This window comes from Mytilus galloprovincialis, chromosome 10 (assembly GCF_965363235.1).
Source record: "Mytilus galloprovincialis chromosome 10, xbMytGall1.hap1.1, whole genome shotgun sequence".
Lineage (NCBI taxonomy): Eukaryota > Metazoa > Mollusca > Bivalvia > Mytilida > Mytilidae > Mytilus > Mytilus galloprovincialis.
This window is the reverse complement of record NC_134847.1, coordinates 54364500-54380753: the sequence shown is the minus strand read 5'-3', so window position 1 is coordinate 54380753 and position 16254 is coordinate 54364500. Positions and strand designations below refer to the sequence as shown.

Sequence of the window (16254 nt, the reverse complement as noted above, 5' to 3'; positions counted from 1 at the left end):
TTTGTGATTTCGATTCATGTTTATGTTAGTAAAAGTTTTGGACGTGTAGAAAGATGAACAATGAATTTTTAACCAATGTATTATGATATTTTAGCGTTAATGTATTTATAAGACATTTAAAGCCTTTTGCAAGTATCTTGTACCATTTTTACTACAATCATATAATGTTGTTTGTAAATACTATGATGTGCCTTTTTGATGACGCAGGTGTCAGTACCCCGCTGGCGCTTGCCCCCGTTGTAAAGGGATATATATATATATATATTTATATTTAAAAGCTGTCTTTACTAATATCTATTGATTTTTTTGAATTTTTTTTGACATTTGATTAAAAAGAAAAAAGCACCAACACTAATAAGAATGCAGTTAAAACGGTTTGCGTCATTAAACAACGTTGGAAGATGACCAGATTTAAAGCAAATGTTTACAATTTGGTAAAGGGCCAGCTGAAGTCCAACTCCAGGTGCGGAAATTTTTCTATTTGTTGAAGACCCATTAATTGCTCGGGCTGTTTTCTCCTCTTTGGTCGAGCTGTTATTTCTTTGAAACACTGATAACGGAAGTAAGCACTATTATCTTTATATTATTTTCATGAAGTTCATAAGTCACAGCTAGGAATAATGTGCTACTTTTGCATTAGCGAGACAATTTTTGTGTCATAAATGTTTTACACCTTTATTTTAAGTTTAAATATAAAATACAAATTAAGTAATATACACCAGATCTACATTGTGGAAGTCCGACTCCGCCATTTCATCTCAGCCAAATTCTTCAAAGATTGTCTTATTTGTAACTTAGCTAAAACGCTAGGATTATGCATTAGTTTATTGAGTTTTTCTCTCTTTTTATTGTTTAACTTAATCTCCCGAATTATTGTATTGAACGCATTTGATACGTCCGTATAACTGTCACTTGCAGATGTGTCAAAAGACAAACAATTGTATTCGGCACAAAATTGGGTCGCTTCTGTATCAGATACTTGTTTCCGGTGAATAAGATCGCTTTTATTTCCAATGACGGCAATAACCTTTTCTTCTCCTTTTTTGGCAAATATCCACTCCACTATTTCACGTAATTTATCAAAACTTGATTTGTCAACCATTGAATACACTAAAATTACACCATCTGCCCACAGAAGATATTCGTCCTTCATGCAAGCTCCGGCCTGTAAAAGAAAATGAATATGAATGTTATTTAAGTTTTCTATGATGACAAATTCATTGTAAATTATTGTTAACGTTAACCACAATTGACACGACCAATTTCCTATAAATCGTTAATCACTATTTGATTTTTAATGTAGGTTGATTTAAAAAAAAATAATTGTTGTTACTGAAATGAGTGAGTATATGTACATATGATTTGTATCGTGGAATCATATTATATTTTGCAATTTTTATTTAGTGTTTACATCTGACCAAAAAAGCTATACAGACCTCTTTAGTTTGTAATTGGACCCACAGTTGTAAATGGAGGTTCAGAAACAAGAGTAACACCCTAAGAATCTTTATGTATTTGTCCTGAGTAGAAAGCCTTATCTTCAGTGGCTGGTGTTGGTGTTTTCTGTCTATTATAGTTTCGTTTATTAATTTTAGCACAAATCAGTACATTGAATTTGTCTTATGAATTCTTTAAAAGTTGTGTTCGTATCAGGGCCGCTAATGGCTTCTATTTTTTTTCGAAGGCGGTGTATTGTTTTATTTTTGTCAACATGCTCGTTGTTGGGTCTGAAATGGAAAATTGTTTCATTGAAAAGGATCTCTTAATTTTTATACGAAGGTCTTAATTGAGCTTCTTTGTTTGTTTTGCATATAAGATAATTAGACTACAGTCCTTTACCTTCCATGCCGTGTCAAGTATGTGAATACTCAGTGGTTTACCATCAATCATTATAACATGTGAACAAAGAGATTCTGAAAAAGAGAAAGATTTTAAAAAGTTATATAAAGATTTTAAATCATTATCACATGCGAACAAAGTGATTCGGAAAAAGAGAAAGATTAAATGTTATGTAAGTTCATATACATTATGCCGAATTGACCCAAGAAAAACATGAAAAAGTGTACCATTTTATAAAGCTGACAGTAAAATTCATATAAGTAGTAGGTTACCTAATTTCTTAAAGGGGTTTATTTTCTGATGATGGAGATTAAGTTAGTATTTATATATTGAGATGAAAGAATTAGTGTCGGTGACTTGGGAACTGCTATTTTGCATGTTGCGTGTTGCATGTTGCGTGTTGCATGTTGCGTGTTGCATGTTGCGTGTTGCATGTTGCATGTTGTATAAAAAATAAAGTTAAATGACATTTTTTGTACACTTAGGAAGTCTTTTCTTTCTTTTTAGTTTGTTGTTGTGCGATTGCTGTTTCAATGAAGTCATTCAAAATTATACTACGATACCTTCGATAGATGAATGGTGGTTTAATTTTTAAGGGTGGTTAATTAATCATCACGAGAACAAACTTATGTATGTTATGTTTTTACCAGTGTCTGTAAATTTAACTTTTTTTATGTTGAAGTGACAGAATCTGAAAAATAAAGGCTATAAATTTTCAATATTCATTTTTTTAGTTTACTTGAGGTTCAATATTGAGATTTATGTCATAACTGAATGAATGAGTCAAATTTATTCTGCAGTATATTAATATGCTTGTAGATATTCTTCAATTCATTTTAAATTTATAATTAACCTTTCAACACAAGTCATTTCAGATTGGATTCTGGAGACTGATAGTATTAATTAGATGATATGGGTAATTTGAAAGAACTGTATGACCTGTTAATTATTTTCAATGACAGAGATTTCCTCTCAACATACAGATTTTTTATATTCGGCTAAAATAAATAAACAATTTATCAAGCTAAAGGTGAAGTGATCTCTAATAGTGACCCCATACAACAATTAACAAGAGGCTGTCACAACGACAGCAAACCGGATTTATTAATATTTATTTGTGTCCTGGCAATATCACAAGAACCATTACTGATGAATGGTGAAAGTGAAAATCGTCAATATCAAATTTGACTTCCATTTTGTCATCAGTATCAACATCTTAAAATTTGAAAAGCTTAGATTGAATGGTTCATGAGTAAATGCAACAACGTGAATGGAAACGCCATTTCACAATCTTTCAAGAACCATAACTCCTGAACGGTAAAAGTCAAAATCGCCATTATTGAACTTGACCTTCATTTAGTTGTTAGTAACAACATATTAAAATTTTAAAAGCTTTGGTTGAACGGTTCATGAGTTAATGAACGGACAACATTTGATTGCCGCCCACCCGCCAGCCTGCCGTACATCCCCAAATCAATAACCGACATTTTGTCACAAAAATCCGGTTAAAAACAGTTAAAATTAAGGAACGCCCATGTGAAACGGTTTATTTATCCAACCCCCACCCCCTTTTCGGAAAGTCATCACTAAACATACTCAACTTTTTCACATTTCAACATTTATTACTTTTTACTGTTTTGCAAAAAAGTGTTTTCTAAATAATCAGATAAAATGAATTGTGACTTTCTGTCCTTCATTCTTAATTTTGACCAGGACTTGGATACTTTCTAATATGAGGCATTTAGTTCCAGTTCACACATCTTTAGGAACAAACAGGATATAAAAAAAAATATATATAGAGGTAGTAATGAGAGATGATTAGAGTTGAAACAAAGTCATACATTAAATTTAACAGTCAATGATCAGTCTGCTTAAGTACAGAAAAACAATTAATTAGTAATCTCAACACTCCTGAAAATAGCAAATTATTGTCAACAATTAAAAACTGCTTAAAGATAAGATATAGTTTACAAACTTAAGCTCAATGACAATATTTTAAACTTTAATTAAAAGACAGATATTGAAAAAAGTGCAAACTACATGATGTATGTCAAAGAAATATGGTTAAAATTCATTGAATGATAATAAATTTCACAAAAAGTATATGTATATCATAGGTTGTGTCGTTTGTTTTCTCCTATTTTTGAGTGTGAATTCACATTACTATAAGACGTGTCATGGTAATTTTCTATCCCAAATTCATGTATTTGGTTTTGATGTTATATTTGTTATTCTCATCGGATTTTGTCTAATGCTTAGTCCGTTGCTGTGTGTGTTACATTTTAATGTTGTGTCGTTGTTCTCCTCTAATATTTAATGCGTTTCCCTCAGTTTTAGTTTGTTACCCCGATTTTGTTTTTTGTCCATAGATTTATGAGTTTTGAACAGCGGTATACTACTGTTGCCTTTATATATAACCTCCTTGGTATATCATAATTAAAAATTCTTCCAATTTTACAAAAACTGTAAAAGAAATAATGCAACATGCAACACGCAATATGCAACATGCAACATGCAACACGCAACATGCAACATGCAACATGCAACACGCAACATGCAACACGCAACACGCAACACGCAACACGCAACATGCATAATAGTCGATTTCCGGTGACTTATTAATCCAGCAACATCATTTTTTTTGAGTGGTTTTATAGCTTCACATGTTAAGATATCGTAAAGTGAAGTTAATTTATAATGATAGCTTCTTTTTTTCCTTCATAAGAGTATTCAGTATTCAGTGTAACCCAATATGAAGAAAGGTACAGTAAATGATAAGTAGAGTACACAGTTGTACAATTGTTTTTATATGTACCATGTTTTTTTTGGTAGGCTTAACATTTTTGAAGAGGAGTGGAGATGTAAATGTGATTCTTCTTGATCTATCTAAAGGACAGAACTTCTTTGTAACGATTTCTACAAATATACTTAATCCATTACTTGACACTTGCGGGATTTTTTTCCATCATTGAATACCCTTTGTTGGCCTTCGGCTATTATCCTCTCCTTATTCGGGTTGTTGTCTCCTTGACACATTCACCATTTCCATTCTCAATTTTACTTGTTTTGAAATAACCACTCCCTTTCATTATAGACTGATCATTATCATAGAAGATACCAGAGTACGTGTGGTGAATGGAATCTCTTTTATTTATAATTTTTCTTTATATCAAATATGTTATGAGAAAAGTTAATCATTTCATCACAACACAGAATGGCTTTCTAATTGCAATTTCAATTAGCATAATATTCTGTCTGACACACAGGAATAGAATATCTCTTGTCTACAGCAATGTTTGAACCACCTAGTTATCATAACAATCACAAGAACCGACTGTTTGTGTCAGCTCGACTCAACAAAACAAAGTAAACATGACAGAAGACACAAGAGCGAATATTTTGTGCGTCATTACTTGCAATTACTTTGCAAAGAGTGCATATATAAAACGTCGCTAGAAAATCACTGCAGTTAATAGCGATAATCAAATATTTAATTGCTGTCCGAAAATCTCTGCATAAAATACAGTTATTCTATCTGAATCTCATTTTCGACAATGCATCATATGTTTTACATTTTTAGGGCAAATACAGTTTCCTACGAAACCATTCGTTTATCACAAGTACATAAAAACAGAATATGTTTATAAAATCAACATCTGTATAGATCAAATCAGATGAAAAAACAAAAGCAAGCTGCAGAACAATAAATGGAAACAGCATTTTATAAATAAATACACTTAAGTAACGGTAAATCAGAAATGGTAAATTACATCATTATGTAATAAAACGCCCATGCATATGAACGTCATATATTTTTTCTTCCTTTATCTTGTCGTGTATGATGTTGCATAGATAGTAGGTTTTCGAAGGGCAGTTTGCTTCATATTTTGATTTCCACATCTGCTAACGACGGTTGCTTGTACAGCTTGTTCTGAATATTTTGACGATGGACCGGTCATTATTCAATGTAAAGGACAAATAAATTTAATCTATATAAGTGCCTCGTAGACGAACAATCGATCCGCGGTTTCTTTGCGACTCAAGTATGTTTAAACTTTGCAAGAGTCAGACAGATTGAAGGCTTTTCTTCAGGTGAAGGAAATCAATCTAAATGATTTTAATACTATAAAACTTAGATCAACTGAAAACATTACAATCACGATAACAGAAGACCTGCAATCCTTACAATTTTAAAAAATGATCTCAAATTTCTAATCCTTAGTATCCAAAATATTAGAAATTGTGATATTAGAATTTGAAATGATGCAAATTTACATAAACTGTTTTTTTTTATATATATATATATATATACATATATATTAGTTTCAATCGAATTTGAACTTATTTTCAGTACATTCAAATATTCCTCAATCGGAATCTGGTTTATTTGTGTCGATCTGACAAGTCCACCCTTTCAATCTGACTTAAACATGTTTTTTATTGATGGTTGGCTGATACATTATTGTCCAATTAGGGTGCGAGTTGGGCGTTCATAAACATATTTAAACATACAACATTATGTATGTGCCTGTTAATGTTCAAAGGCATGTACTTGTTATTCAGTTGTTTTCTTTTATTTTATTAAAGTTTTTTGTTTTGAAAATAAATCAGGAACATGGTTTATTCATTATATATATATATTTTTAAATGTTGTTATATGCGGTTCATACATATATTGCTACGTGGTTTGGGGGTATTGTTCATTATTGTAGGCTGTACAGTGACCTATTATGATGGCTCACAGGTATGGTATTTGGTCTCTGTTGGATGTCTGTCTCATTAGCCTTTATACCACATCGCCATTGTTATAAAAAGAGATGGAAACAATTATGTTTAACCGGCAAACCTTGCTAGTGATTTGACATACTATGGATGCTGAGAATATCACCACGAGCTTTGTGCAATTTCTAAAGATTTCGTCAGATAAATGGACAAGGGTACGGCACATTTCACCATATAGTGTTATATATATGTTGGAAATTGTCGATTACAAAAGTCATCATAAACTTGTCATATTGTTCACAGGTATGAAGGATGGCAATGTGTCCGAGATACTAGACTTAATTTATTCGTGAATGATACCTGCAGTTAATATGGTGATACGTGTTATCGTATAGACATGATCTAAGAAATTCATAATATAGCAAAGTTGTGGTTCCTGCAGATGAACCACTGAGACTACTCGGACATCGAGGTCCTTTGTTTATTTGGTATCTACCGTATATATTTGTCATTACTTTTATCTCCCTCCTAATATAAGACCTACAGTGCATTTTTTGCTACACTGTTAAATGGCGTTTTCCAAATTAACAACGCAATAAACATAACGTAATTTTACAACATTTCTAAGTAAATGGTAACTACGTCTAACGTAAAAAATATCTATTAACTCATTACAAATGCATTATATGTCAATAAGATTAGTCAAATAACATTAGGTTTTGTTTCAGAAATCTCTATTTAATCACTACAAATTAAACAAGTGTGTATGTATATGATATGATAGTCTTCTGTGGTTTGTGAACATCTCAGTGTAACAGAGTCAATAAAATATGTCTTGATGAAAGCCTGAATGGCTTACTAGGCAAACATTATGCAAACATTATGTTATTTTGAAATTTGTTACTCTTATGGCCAAAATGGTGTATATTCTTCGAAACACCATGTAGATTGTTCCGTATGTATTTGCTTTCTTTTTAATTTAGTGATTTAATCTGAATATTGAATGATATATTGAAATACCAATGTAGCCACACTTCTGTTAATTTACAGTAGTGCCATATATTTCAATTGATAACTGATTGATTGATTGCCGTTTCATTTTAACCAAGTTGAAATGCCTTGCATATTCAAAAACCAGAATAAATTAAACAATGAAAAGTAAAATAGAAAACTCCGAGGAAAACTCTAAACTGACTGTCCATAAACAAATGCAAACTCATTAGCTCAAACACAACAAACGAATGAATAATAACTGTTAAATTCCGGACATAGTACAGGCTATTTTGTACGTAGAAATAATGGATTAAACCTGGTTTAATAGGTAACTTAACCTCTCATTTGTATGAGAATAAAACAACAAAGTGTAAGTTGGATCCGCAAAGCGAGTCAATCGAGATAACGGATGAAAACAAAGGTCAGCAACAAGAAAAATGCACATGCAGTCTCTGAAATAAATTTCAATGCTTTATTATGTGTGTTTAGAATCACCATTGACACTGAACGTGGTTCGTATTTGTAAACATATAGATCCAAACGACTAACGATAATGCCGTGAAAAAGATTAAGTGACCATACTATTAAACTTAAGATTCTATGGTATTGACATCAGTTCAAATTTAGAATAAATGTATGCATTGTTTGTCTTTTAATGTCATGTTTGCTCTTCACAATTATGATTTACAATAAAATTTATACATATATTAATTCAACCCTTAAAAAAACCTTTCGCATATTTTAGTTAGGCATATCATTTTAAAAAGAGTATTTATACAAATAAGTAAGACAAAAATTACAGTGGTACCCTGAAACTGTCCTTTATGTCTGTGAAAATTTAAAAAGAAATTGTGACGGTTTTCTTCCAAAACGATTTTGATTTTTCAATTGATACATTGTAAATTTAGTTTAGTAGAGAACTCGTATGCAGGCTTGTACCATAATATAATAATGAGCTGGTTTATGAATTATATCCTTTACTTACCGTGTTCAGTTTCATAATCACCAATAAATCTTTTCGTTAAGTATCGAACGGTTAGAGCTGCAAAATAAACAAAGAATACGATGTTAATGGAGCGTAAAGTGAATCACGTAACGACAGACTATTTTTATTAATTTTTATTTTTACAACTGTTTTCACTTTTTACCAGCCAGGATATTTACTATAAGTCAAATACGAAAGATTCCACAAAAGAACATGAGATCACCTCCAGTATAACACCTTAGTTTTGAATGCCCCCTTGATATAATTAGTAGCTTTCAGACTGACTGGAGAACGGAGAAAAAATAATTTATCGATTAACAAATAAATTCATATATATTCTGAGAAAAATTAACAAGATCTTTCAGTATGGTACAGGGATTTTATTTTCATTGATTTGAATTCATTGCTAAACTGCTATCTCTTTTGAATATCATCATTATAATAACACTCGCAGAACTTTAAATGAGACGACCACACTCAAACATAAAATACCCCGGAAATAAGAAGTTAAAGAATAAGAAATTACTAAAACAACAAATCGTTTTGTACTTTGATCATACTGATGATGTACACTGTATCAGTATGCTAACTCGCATGCAAATCTCTCGGCGATTACAGCTGGAAGTAATGATGATGACCATACCAAAAACATTTTGGTCGGCGGTCACGACACTGCGAACAATGCCCTCGATTACAACGATGCATCAACAGTAGGATTATCTCATTATTATTTTTGTTATCATATACAATGTGCTTTTATTGATTGATTGTTAAACTAAAATTATTAAAGACCCAATGTTGACACATATACGTCTTTTACAAGTATATAGTTTTTTATGTGTCTTCTTGAATTTGACATATATTCCACGTTCACCACGTCCTCATAAATTAGATAAAAAGATGATTTTATGGAGACTGTCAAAATGTTTGTAAGTAAAAATATTTTTGTTATAACAATTTTCATCAGTTTATTTGCCAAAAAAATGGTCAAAAAGTACAATTTTTATAAATATTCAAAAATAACCAGAATTAATAACCGGGAAGATGTTCGGATAAAGAAAACAGAAAGAGTTAACTTGATGCCGTGATTGTATGTTGCAGATATCCTCATAAATGTACTCGTTAACAAATATAGTTACTATAGAAAAGTAGAGGAATGTATGGCTTTGCAACATCTGGGATCTCAGTAGTGAAGTTTCCTGCTTTGTTGTAAAAGTTGAAGTAGCTATACTATATGTAGACCTCCAACAGCGATATTGTTGTATGCTGAAATAACTGGCGTTAAAGAGAATACTTATATGCATTCACCGGTAATCTGTTCAACAGAGATTCGGAAATGTAATTTGTATAATAGCGAGTTAGACAAAATAAAACAGAGGTCAATCAAGCCTAAGGTCTAAATAGCTGAGCTTTTGGATTGCTAACTTTAATTTTGTCATTGGTGATAACACTACATGTAGCCTTTTCAGGATACAGATTTTAAAAAGATGATTTTAAAAACTAAACTTAGTAGAAATCAAGTACAATAACTAAGACAGTATTTTTCAGTCCAAAATACACAAAAACCAAAAGAACAGCAACACATAGTAATTATTAATTTACAGTTGTCAAAACAAGTTTCTAGCATGTATATCCCTTCGGAAACCAAGAGCATGACACTTGACGTGTGTGGAACACTGTTTTTTTATGTTACTTTTTCTTTAATTAGTTCATATTAAAAAAAGTTTTGTAATAGTTTCTAAACCAAAAATAGTGGTTCTAGTAATTACTTGGATAGCTGTTTGTCTGACCTTGTACAGGTAATACATCTGGTTTAAACAATAAGGTTGCAAATTATAAAGATGTGCAATGTTTATTTTGAATAAAAATTGGAATTGTATATGTCTAATAGCATTCACTACAGGTAATATTTTTTTTCTTCTAGACCACAGCATATATCTACATTTTCGTCTTATCTTGAGATCATGGGTCTTCCGTAAATCAAAAGCAAATTAATTCTTAAATTCTATAACTTAATGTATGTGGAAGATTCGTTACGTAACATTGTCTGTTTATTAGTTAAATTAGTTTTAGATGCCGCAGCTGTCCTTTGTCAAAAATAAAAGAAGGATAAACAAAGGTATACAGAAAAGCTTTTGATCAAACACATTTCTCTATGATTTTGCTAATAATTTCCACATTTATTTGATAATGATATGATTTTATGCTAATTAGGGTAAAATAACCAGTAATAATGTTATTCATGTGACGTTGATAAGATAAGTTAGTTCAATAAATAAATGACTCAAAGACCTTGATAAATAAATATTAAGAGTGTGCTACATCATTAAACTAACACTTTTTGCCATGTTAATGTTTCTGCTTAATGCACAATTGTATGAAAGAATCCAACAAACTGAACATTTCTATGAACTATAATTAAAAGCTTCTAAATACAAAATACATGTAAATTAGTTATCAAGAAAGTGAAAATTGTTGTCTTGTTAGATGTTAGGTTTTAATTTAAAGGTAAACGTGCTAAAAGTGTTCTCACAAAAGATATGCAAATATAATGTACAAAACGTTTTAACTTGAAAAAAACAACAAATCCCAGTCTATAAGCGAATTTCTTTTTTGCAGTTTTAGTGGTGACAAGCTGAAAATGAACGCGTTATCGATCGCTTTGTAAAATCCCCGTTAGAATATTGCTTGCTGTCTGATAGGTCAATGAAGCTTTAGTTTATTACATATACCTTTATCAAACATATTACTTGGTTATTAACCATTTTTTATATTTAATTTACCAGTGTAGTAAGTAATTTATGTACAATTATTTATTAATCTGTATTTTATTGAAAATTACCGGTACAGCATATATGAATTAGTTGATTGTTTTTAAATTAGTTTATCTTCAAATGTGGTTGGAACGCCAAATCTACTTGTCAACAACCAGTTTGAACCAGGTTTAACTGTGGTCCGTTATATGTTATATCATGGTTCAAATCTTAGATTACTATTTTAAATTGTATTGATACTTATTACGTTATTAGAAAGTGGCGAGAGAAATGGTTTGAATTAAAACAAACATGTTAAAAGTGTAACATTTTTTTTAAATAGATTTTATGGCATCATGCTCACAAATTAGTTCGGTTACATAATTTCATGAAGCCTGTCAAAATTTAAGCAAGTAAAAATCCATGTTTAAAAAAGCAGGTGCACTTAATTCAAAACATGCATGTGTCTGAAAATGATTCATATTTCGTAAGAACCTAGCTATACAATTTATCAATTTTGCCATTTTTTGAATGGCTCCGTGTATGTATTGGTATTACCAACAGCTAGCCTTCAGTCAACAAAATGCTCTGAATCCCCTTACATTATTATTTCGTTTTAGTTCAATTTTATTATTGATATACTGCTGTTTAATAAGTTTTAATCTAAATTTGAATCCTGTTTGATAACAGTCAATCACGTTAGTCTCTCTGTGCTCTGATAAGAGCTTGCATTAAGTCATTTGTAATTGAAATCAAAACACTGGTATTATGCAAAACTTTATCAAGATTATATAATTCTATATTTAAAAGTTTAAGATATTGTTTAGTAGAATGGTTGTAAGTTTGTATAAAGGGCTAACGTCTGTAGTTTGACCAAGAAAATTTCACAATGGACCACATTTAATTACTAAAACGTGTAAAATTGTGTCCCTTTTATTATTGGCACACTCGCTTCTGTAAACATTAAGATAATGGGTTGTAAAGAGTCCAGCCAAATGAGTTTCAAATTTTGTTCTAACAATATTAATGTTATGTAACTATCCACGATTAAGCGACCACAAACATGTTCATTCTTGTTTCATCCTTTGTGTGCCTATTCGACGTTAATATAATGTAAACCAGTGTTAGGCGTAAGTAGGTTTTGTTTTTGAATATAGTTTTAAGCCTCAATTAGTTTTTCTGTGTTGTATCAACTCAAATAGTGCTGTCCGGTTCTGAAACAAAATCTTTGTTTCTATATTTTAATTGATATCGTTTTTATTGGTTCATTTGTTTTCATTTCCCTGCAACTTCAATAAAGAATAATGTTTTAAAATATCCTTGCATTTTCTGAAAATTTGCAACTTGATGTTAAGCCTCAAAGGGCCAACCGATTAATGTCAAAACAAATCTAATCTGTTTCTTTATTGGAATTAAATGTCCTGGCACCAACAGGAAAATTAAACCGGTTGCTTTAGGATTTTGTACCTCCGGCAGTAGTCTGTTTGTCTTATGGATGACTAGTTTCATATTACTTTAGATGGAATCTGCAATTTTAATGAAAAACAAAAAACCCTATACGATATCAGAATATACAATGAAAGGGCGGCTGAAATATGGTTAATTTTATACTGTTCAATGTAAAGTTTGACCGTTGATTCTAAGTTTGATTCCACTCGAAAATATTTTGAGATATATTATGGTATATTACCTCATATCAGAGTTGATAGTGCATAGTATCTACTTTTGCCCTTTATATGCATGAATATGACCTTTGTGAAGGCAAAGACTCGACATCATAGATATGACGCATAAGAAATTGACAAATATATCATTATATCGCTATTTTACGAAATTTTTCTTTGAACTTGCTGACTGATACTTTACTTTCTCAATAGAGTCGAGTGATATAAAAATTATCGATAGAAACAAGGGAACAGGCGCCCGTTAATAAGTTTGACTCTCCCTCCGGTATCTTCGTCCCTTTTTTGTCAATGAAATAAACAACGTTGTCATAGGTTACATAGCGATAAACAGATTATCAGTGGTCATCTAATCTGGATCAAGAAAACCGCAATCACTCCAGATCGTCTTATTTCCATAACACTACACGATCAAAACAAATAAAAAGGTCCAGAGCCAGGTGATCACACAAACAAGTACAATGATAACATCAATAAGTAATAAAATGGAGTATAAAATCAGATTTAAAAAAACAACACAATTTTGAAAAGAGGGAAAACTCTTAGAATACCGCTTTTAGCGAAATGCATTTTCATAAAATACACAAGAAATAACTCATTCTGAGAGAAAAAAAAACATACGACCTCCGCTTTGATTTTCTATGGCCAAATGCTCATTCCAATCAACATATAAAGCACTTGGTATCCTTTTCAATATTACATTGATTTTGCATAACTTAATTAAAAGTATAAAACTATGAAAATGTGGTGTCATTACCATTGAGACAACTCTCAATACAACCAAAATGACATAGAAGTATTTATTCTATTATTCAACTATCAACTATTAGTCAACATTTTGCCTTCTACGATGCGCAAAACCCATACTGCATAGTCAGCTTTAAAAGACCTCAAAGTGACAAATATTAAACAATTCAAACAGGAAAAACTAACGGCCTGATTTATGTAAAAAAAAAAAATGAACGAAAAACGAATATAGTATACTGCAACATAAGACAACCATTGAATCAGGTATTGAATTTTCGTCTCTCCCTTGACACAATTTACGAGTGTGGTCTTTAGAAACGATGATAGTCCATCGGAAGGGGACGATAAATGGCTGACCCATATTAAGAGAGAGAGAGAGAGCAATATATCTTGCTAGTACATTGTAAAAGACACCCTTGTAGATTTAAAAAAAGAGCAGGCTTATGCCGCTACAAGGAGCAATCGATCTAGGAAAGTGGATAGTGATTAATGTAAGTTACGTGTTTCTCAATCCACGATAAACCAAAAATATTTAAACGAAGACAACTATTGAATAACGTAAGATTAGTTTATTTGTATTATTATGGGTGCTGCCTAGATTGCCTGTGTTTTGTGTCTAAAATCGACTTAAGAAAGAGTATACCAAACTAATAAGCACACTTTCCCCCAAACAATGTCAGGCAAACATTTATATTTGAGATCAAGATCTATCACTTAAGGTGGTACCCAACACTTTCACTAAAATTAATTTGGCTCGTTTTTCAAAAAATTTTGTCAAAGTAATTACTTTGACCCTTAACAAAAATATAAAAATTTCAAAAATTTTGAACCAACCGTTTTGTCAGAAAAAATACACTGGTTATATATCAGTTTGACAACCACCAATTTTGATCATTGAGAAGCTTAATATTCCTTTTACAACACAACGTAATTAAAACGTTTAGCTGACTTTACAGAGTTATCTCCCTGTAGTGTTAGGTACCACCTTAAAGTTTTAATAATTGAAATTTCCTACCTGACTTTCCGACACCTTGTATTCCAAGAATAAGAATATTTACTTCCTTATGACTGTGTTTTTGAATTTTTTCCTCAGTTGCAGGTTTTGAATCTTTATGAAACGGCATATCAGAAATTATTTTTTTAATTATTCCTTTGTTTTATGAATATAAACACAATAATTATTCATAACTGAACTACCACAATAAATTTATAAACAAGATAATCAGATTGCGTCATGCAATAAATCGAGTTCTGCTTATTTGATGGAATAAATGACTTGTTCAATCAATTTGGTGGCTATACAAACAGAACGGCTGATGTATCTGATTATAACAGTACCGATATTATATTAGAAGATCACAAAGGCTGTATGTTATGCACATGCTAACATTACACAGAAGCATTACTTATATACTAAACGTTTTGCTGAACCTCAAGATGTCTAATTAGAAAACTGTTTTCTCGAGGAAGGAAAGATATGCTTGTTTTATATATATCATCTTCTCTGGTATAATATTGTGATACCGATACATTTCCAACATTACGAAAAAATATATTTATGTAAAAGTAAACAAAATATTTACTAAAGTGTTTCCTTCCTGAAATTTTTCTAATTGCAATTAATAATAACTAATAAAAGTATTAATGAATGTTATTATACTCCATTTGAAAAATGTTCAAATTAATCACAACTACAGTTGCTTCACGTTTATGAGTAGTTTGGTTCAAGTGTACATCGATAAAGCATATGAAGTTTCTTTACATCAATGACTTTTTCAAATGCGCAATTTAAACTGCTACATCTAACCAATTGCGCTAATTAAACAGAGAAACGCTCTGTGAGCTTTTTCCATTAATGCTTCCTATAAAGATTAAAGCATATGATACATCAATTAAAAGTATATAAAGGTAAAATATCACAAGAGCAACGTAAATAAATGTACTGATAGATAGTAAATTTATTAAACTCTGCGTGAACCTTAGTTTTCTCTCGTCTTTATACCTATTATAAGTTGTTTACTACTTTTATTGCTAATGTTTAATACGAACACCCTTTAAACGATCACAATTTCCTGCGGTTTCGTTGTCGCGTTACTGATATTCATACAAAACAATTTATACTTATTGAATCCAATTTTATAAATGTTAAACGATGAAACATACGTTTAGCTCTTCTACTGTGTCGGTTCTTTTACATCCTTTGGTTTTTGAAGTTCAGCTTGGAGCATATCCGATGAAAGAAAATTGTAGATCTTGGACAGCACTCCGGACGTATAACATTTATATATACTGTTATTTTCAATTTTTTAAGTACATGCATTACATTTTTTCTTATTATTTGTACCTATTAATTACTTTCATATATGTTTCATCTATTTTCTCAAACTGTGCAAGCTATATCTGTATAGATTTCGTGTTGTCTTATGAGGTTAAGATATAGGGTACAACAATTGAAAGATGCAAAAACTAATTTAATAGACAATAAACAACTTTTGAACATACATATTTTAAGAATAACAGCAATGTATTTAGA

The 16254-nt window shown here is 30.9% G+C and overlaps 1 protein-coding gene across 6 annotated transcripts in view; it reads right to left on the bottom strand.

Annotated features, from left to right (window-relative positions):
- Positions 1–661: 661 nt before the first annotated feature.
- The window catches only part of LOC143047860 (ras-related and estrogen-regulated growth inhibitor-like protein), a 71874-nt gene continuing 56281 nt past the window's right edge, over positions 662–16254 (bottom strand). For 5 of the 6 annotated variants that reach the window (XM_076221167.1, XM_076221166.1, XM_076221164.1 and 2 more), the window contains exons 2-4: positions 8540–8596; positions 1840–1913; positions 662–1165 (exon numbers count right to left, since the gene is read on the bottom strand). In XM_076221167.1, the coding sequence (XP_076077282.1) occupies positions 725–1165; positions 1840–1913; positions 8540–8596 (572 nt within the window). In that variant the 3' untranslated portion in view covers positions 662–724. Of the gene's footprint in view, positions 1166–1839; positions 1914–8539; positions 8597–14736; positions 14982–16254 lie in introns of those variants that run through there. The other variant, XM_076221163.1, reaches the window with a different exon arrangement.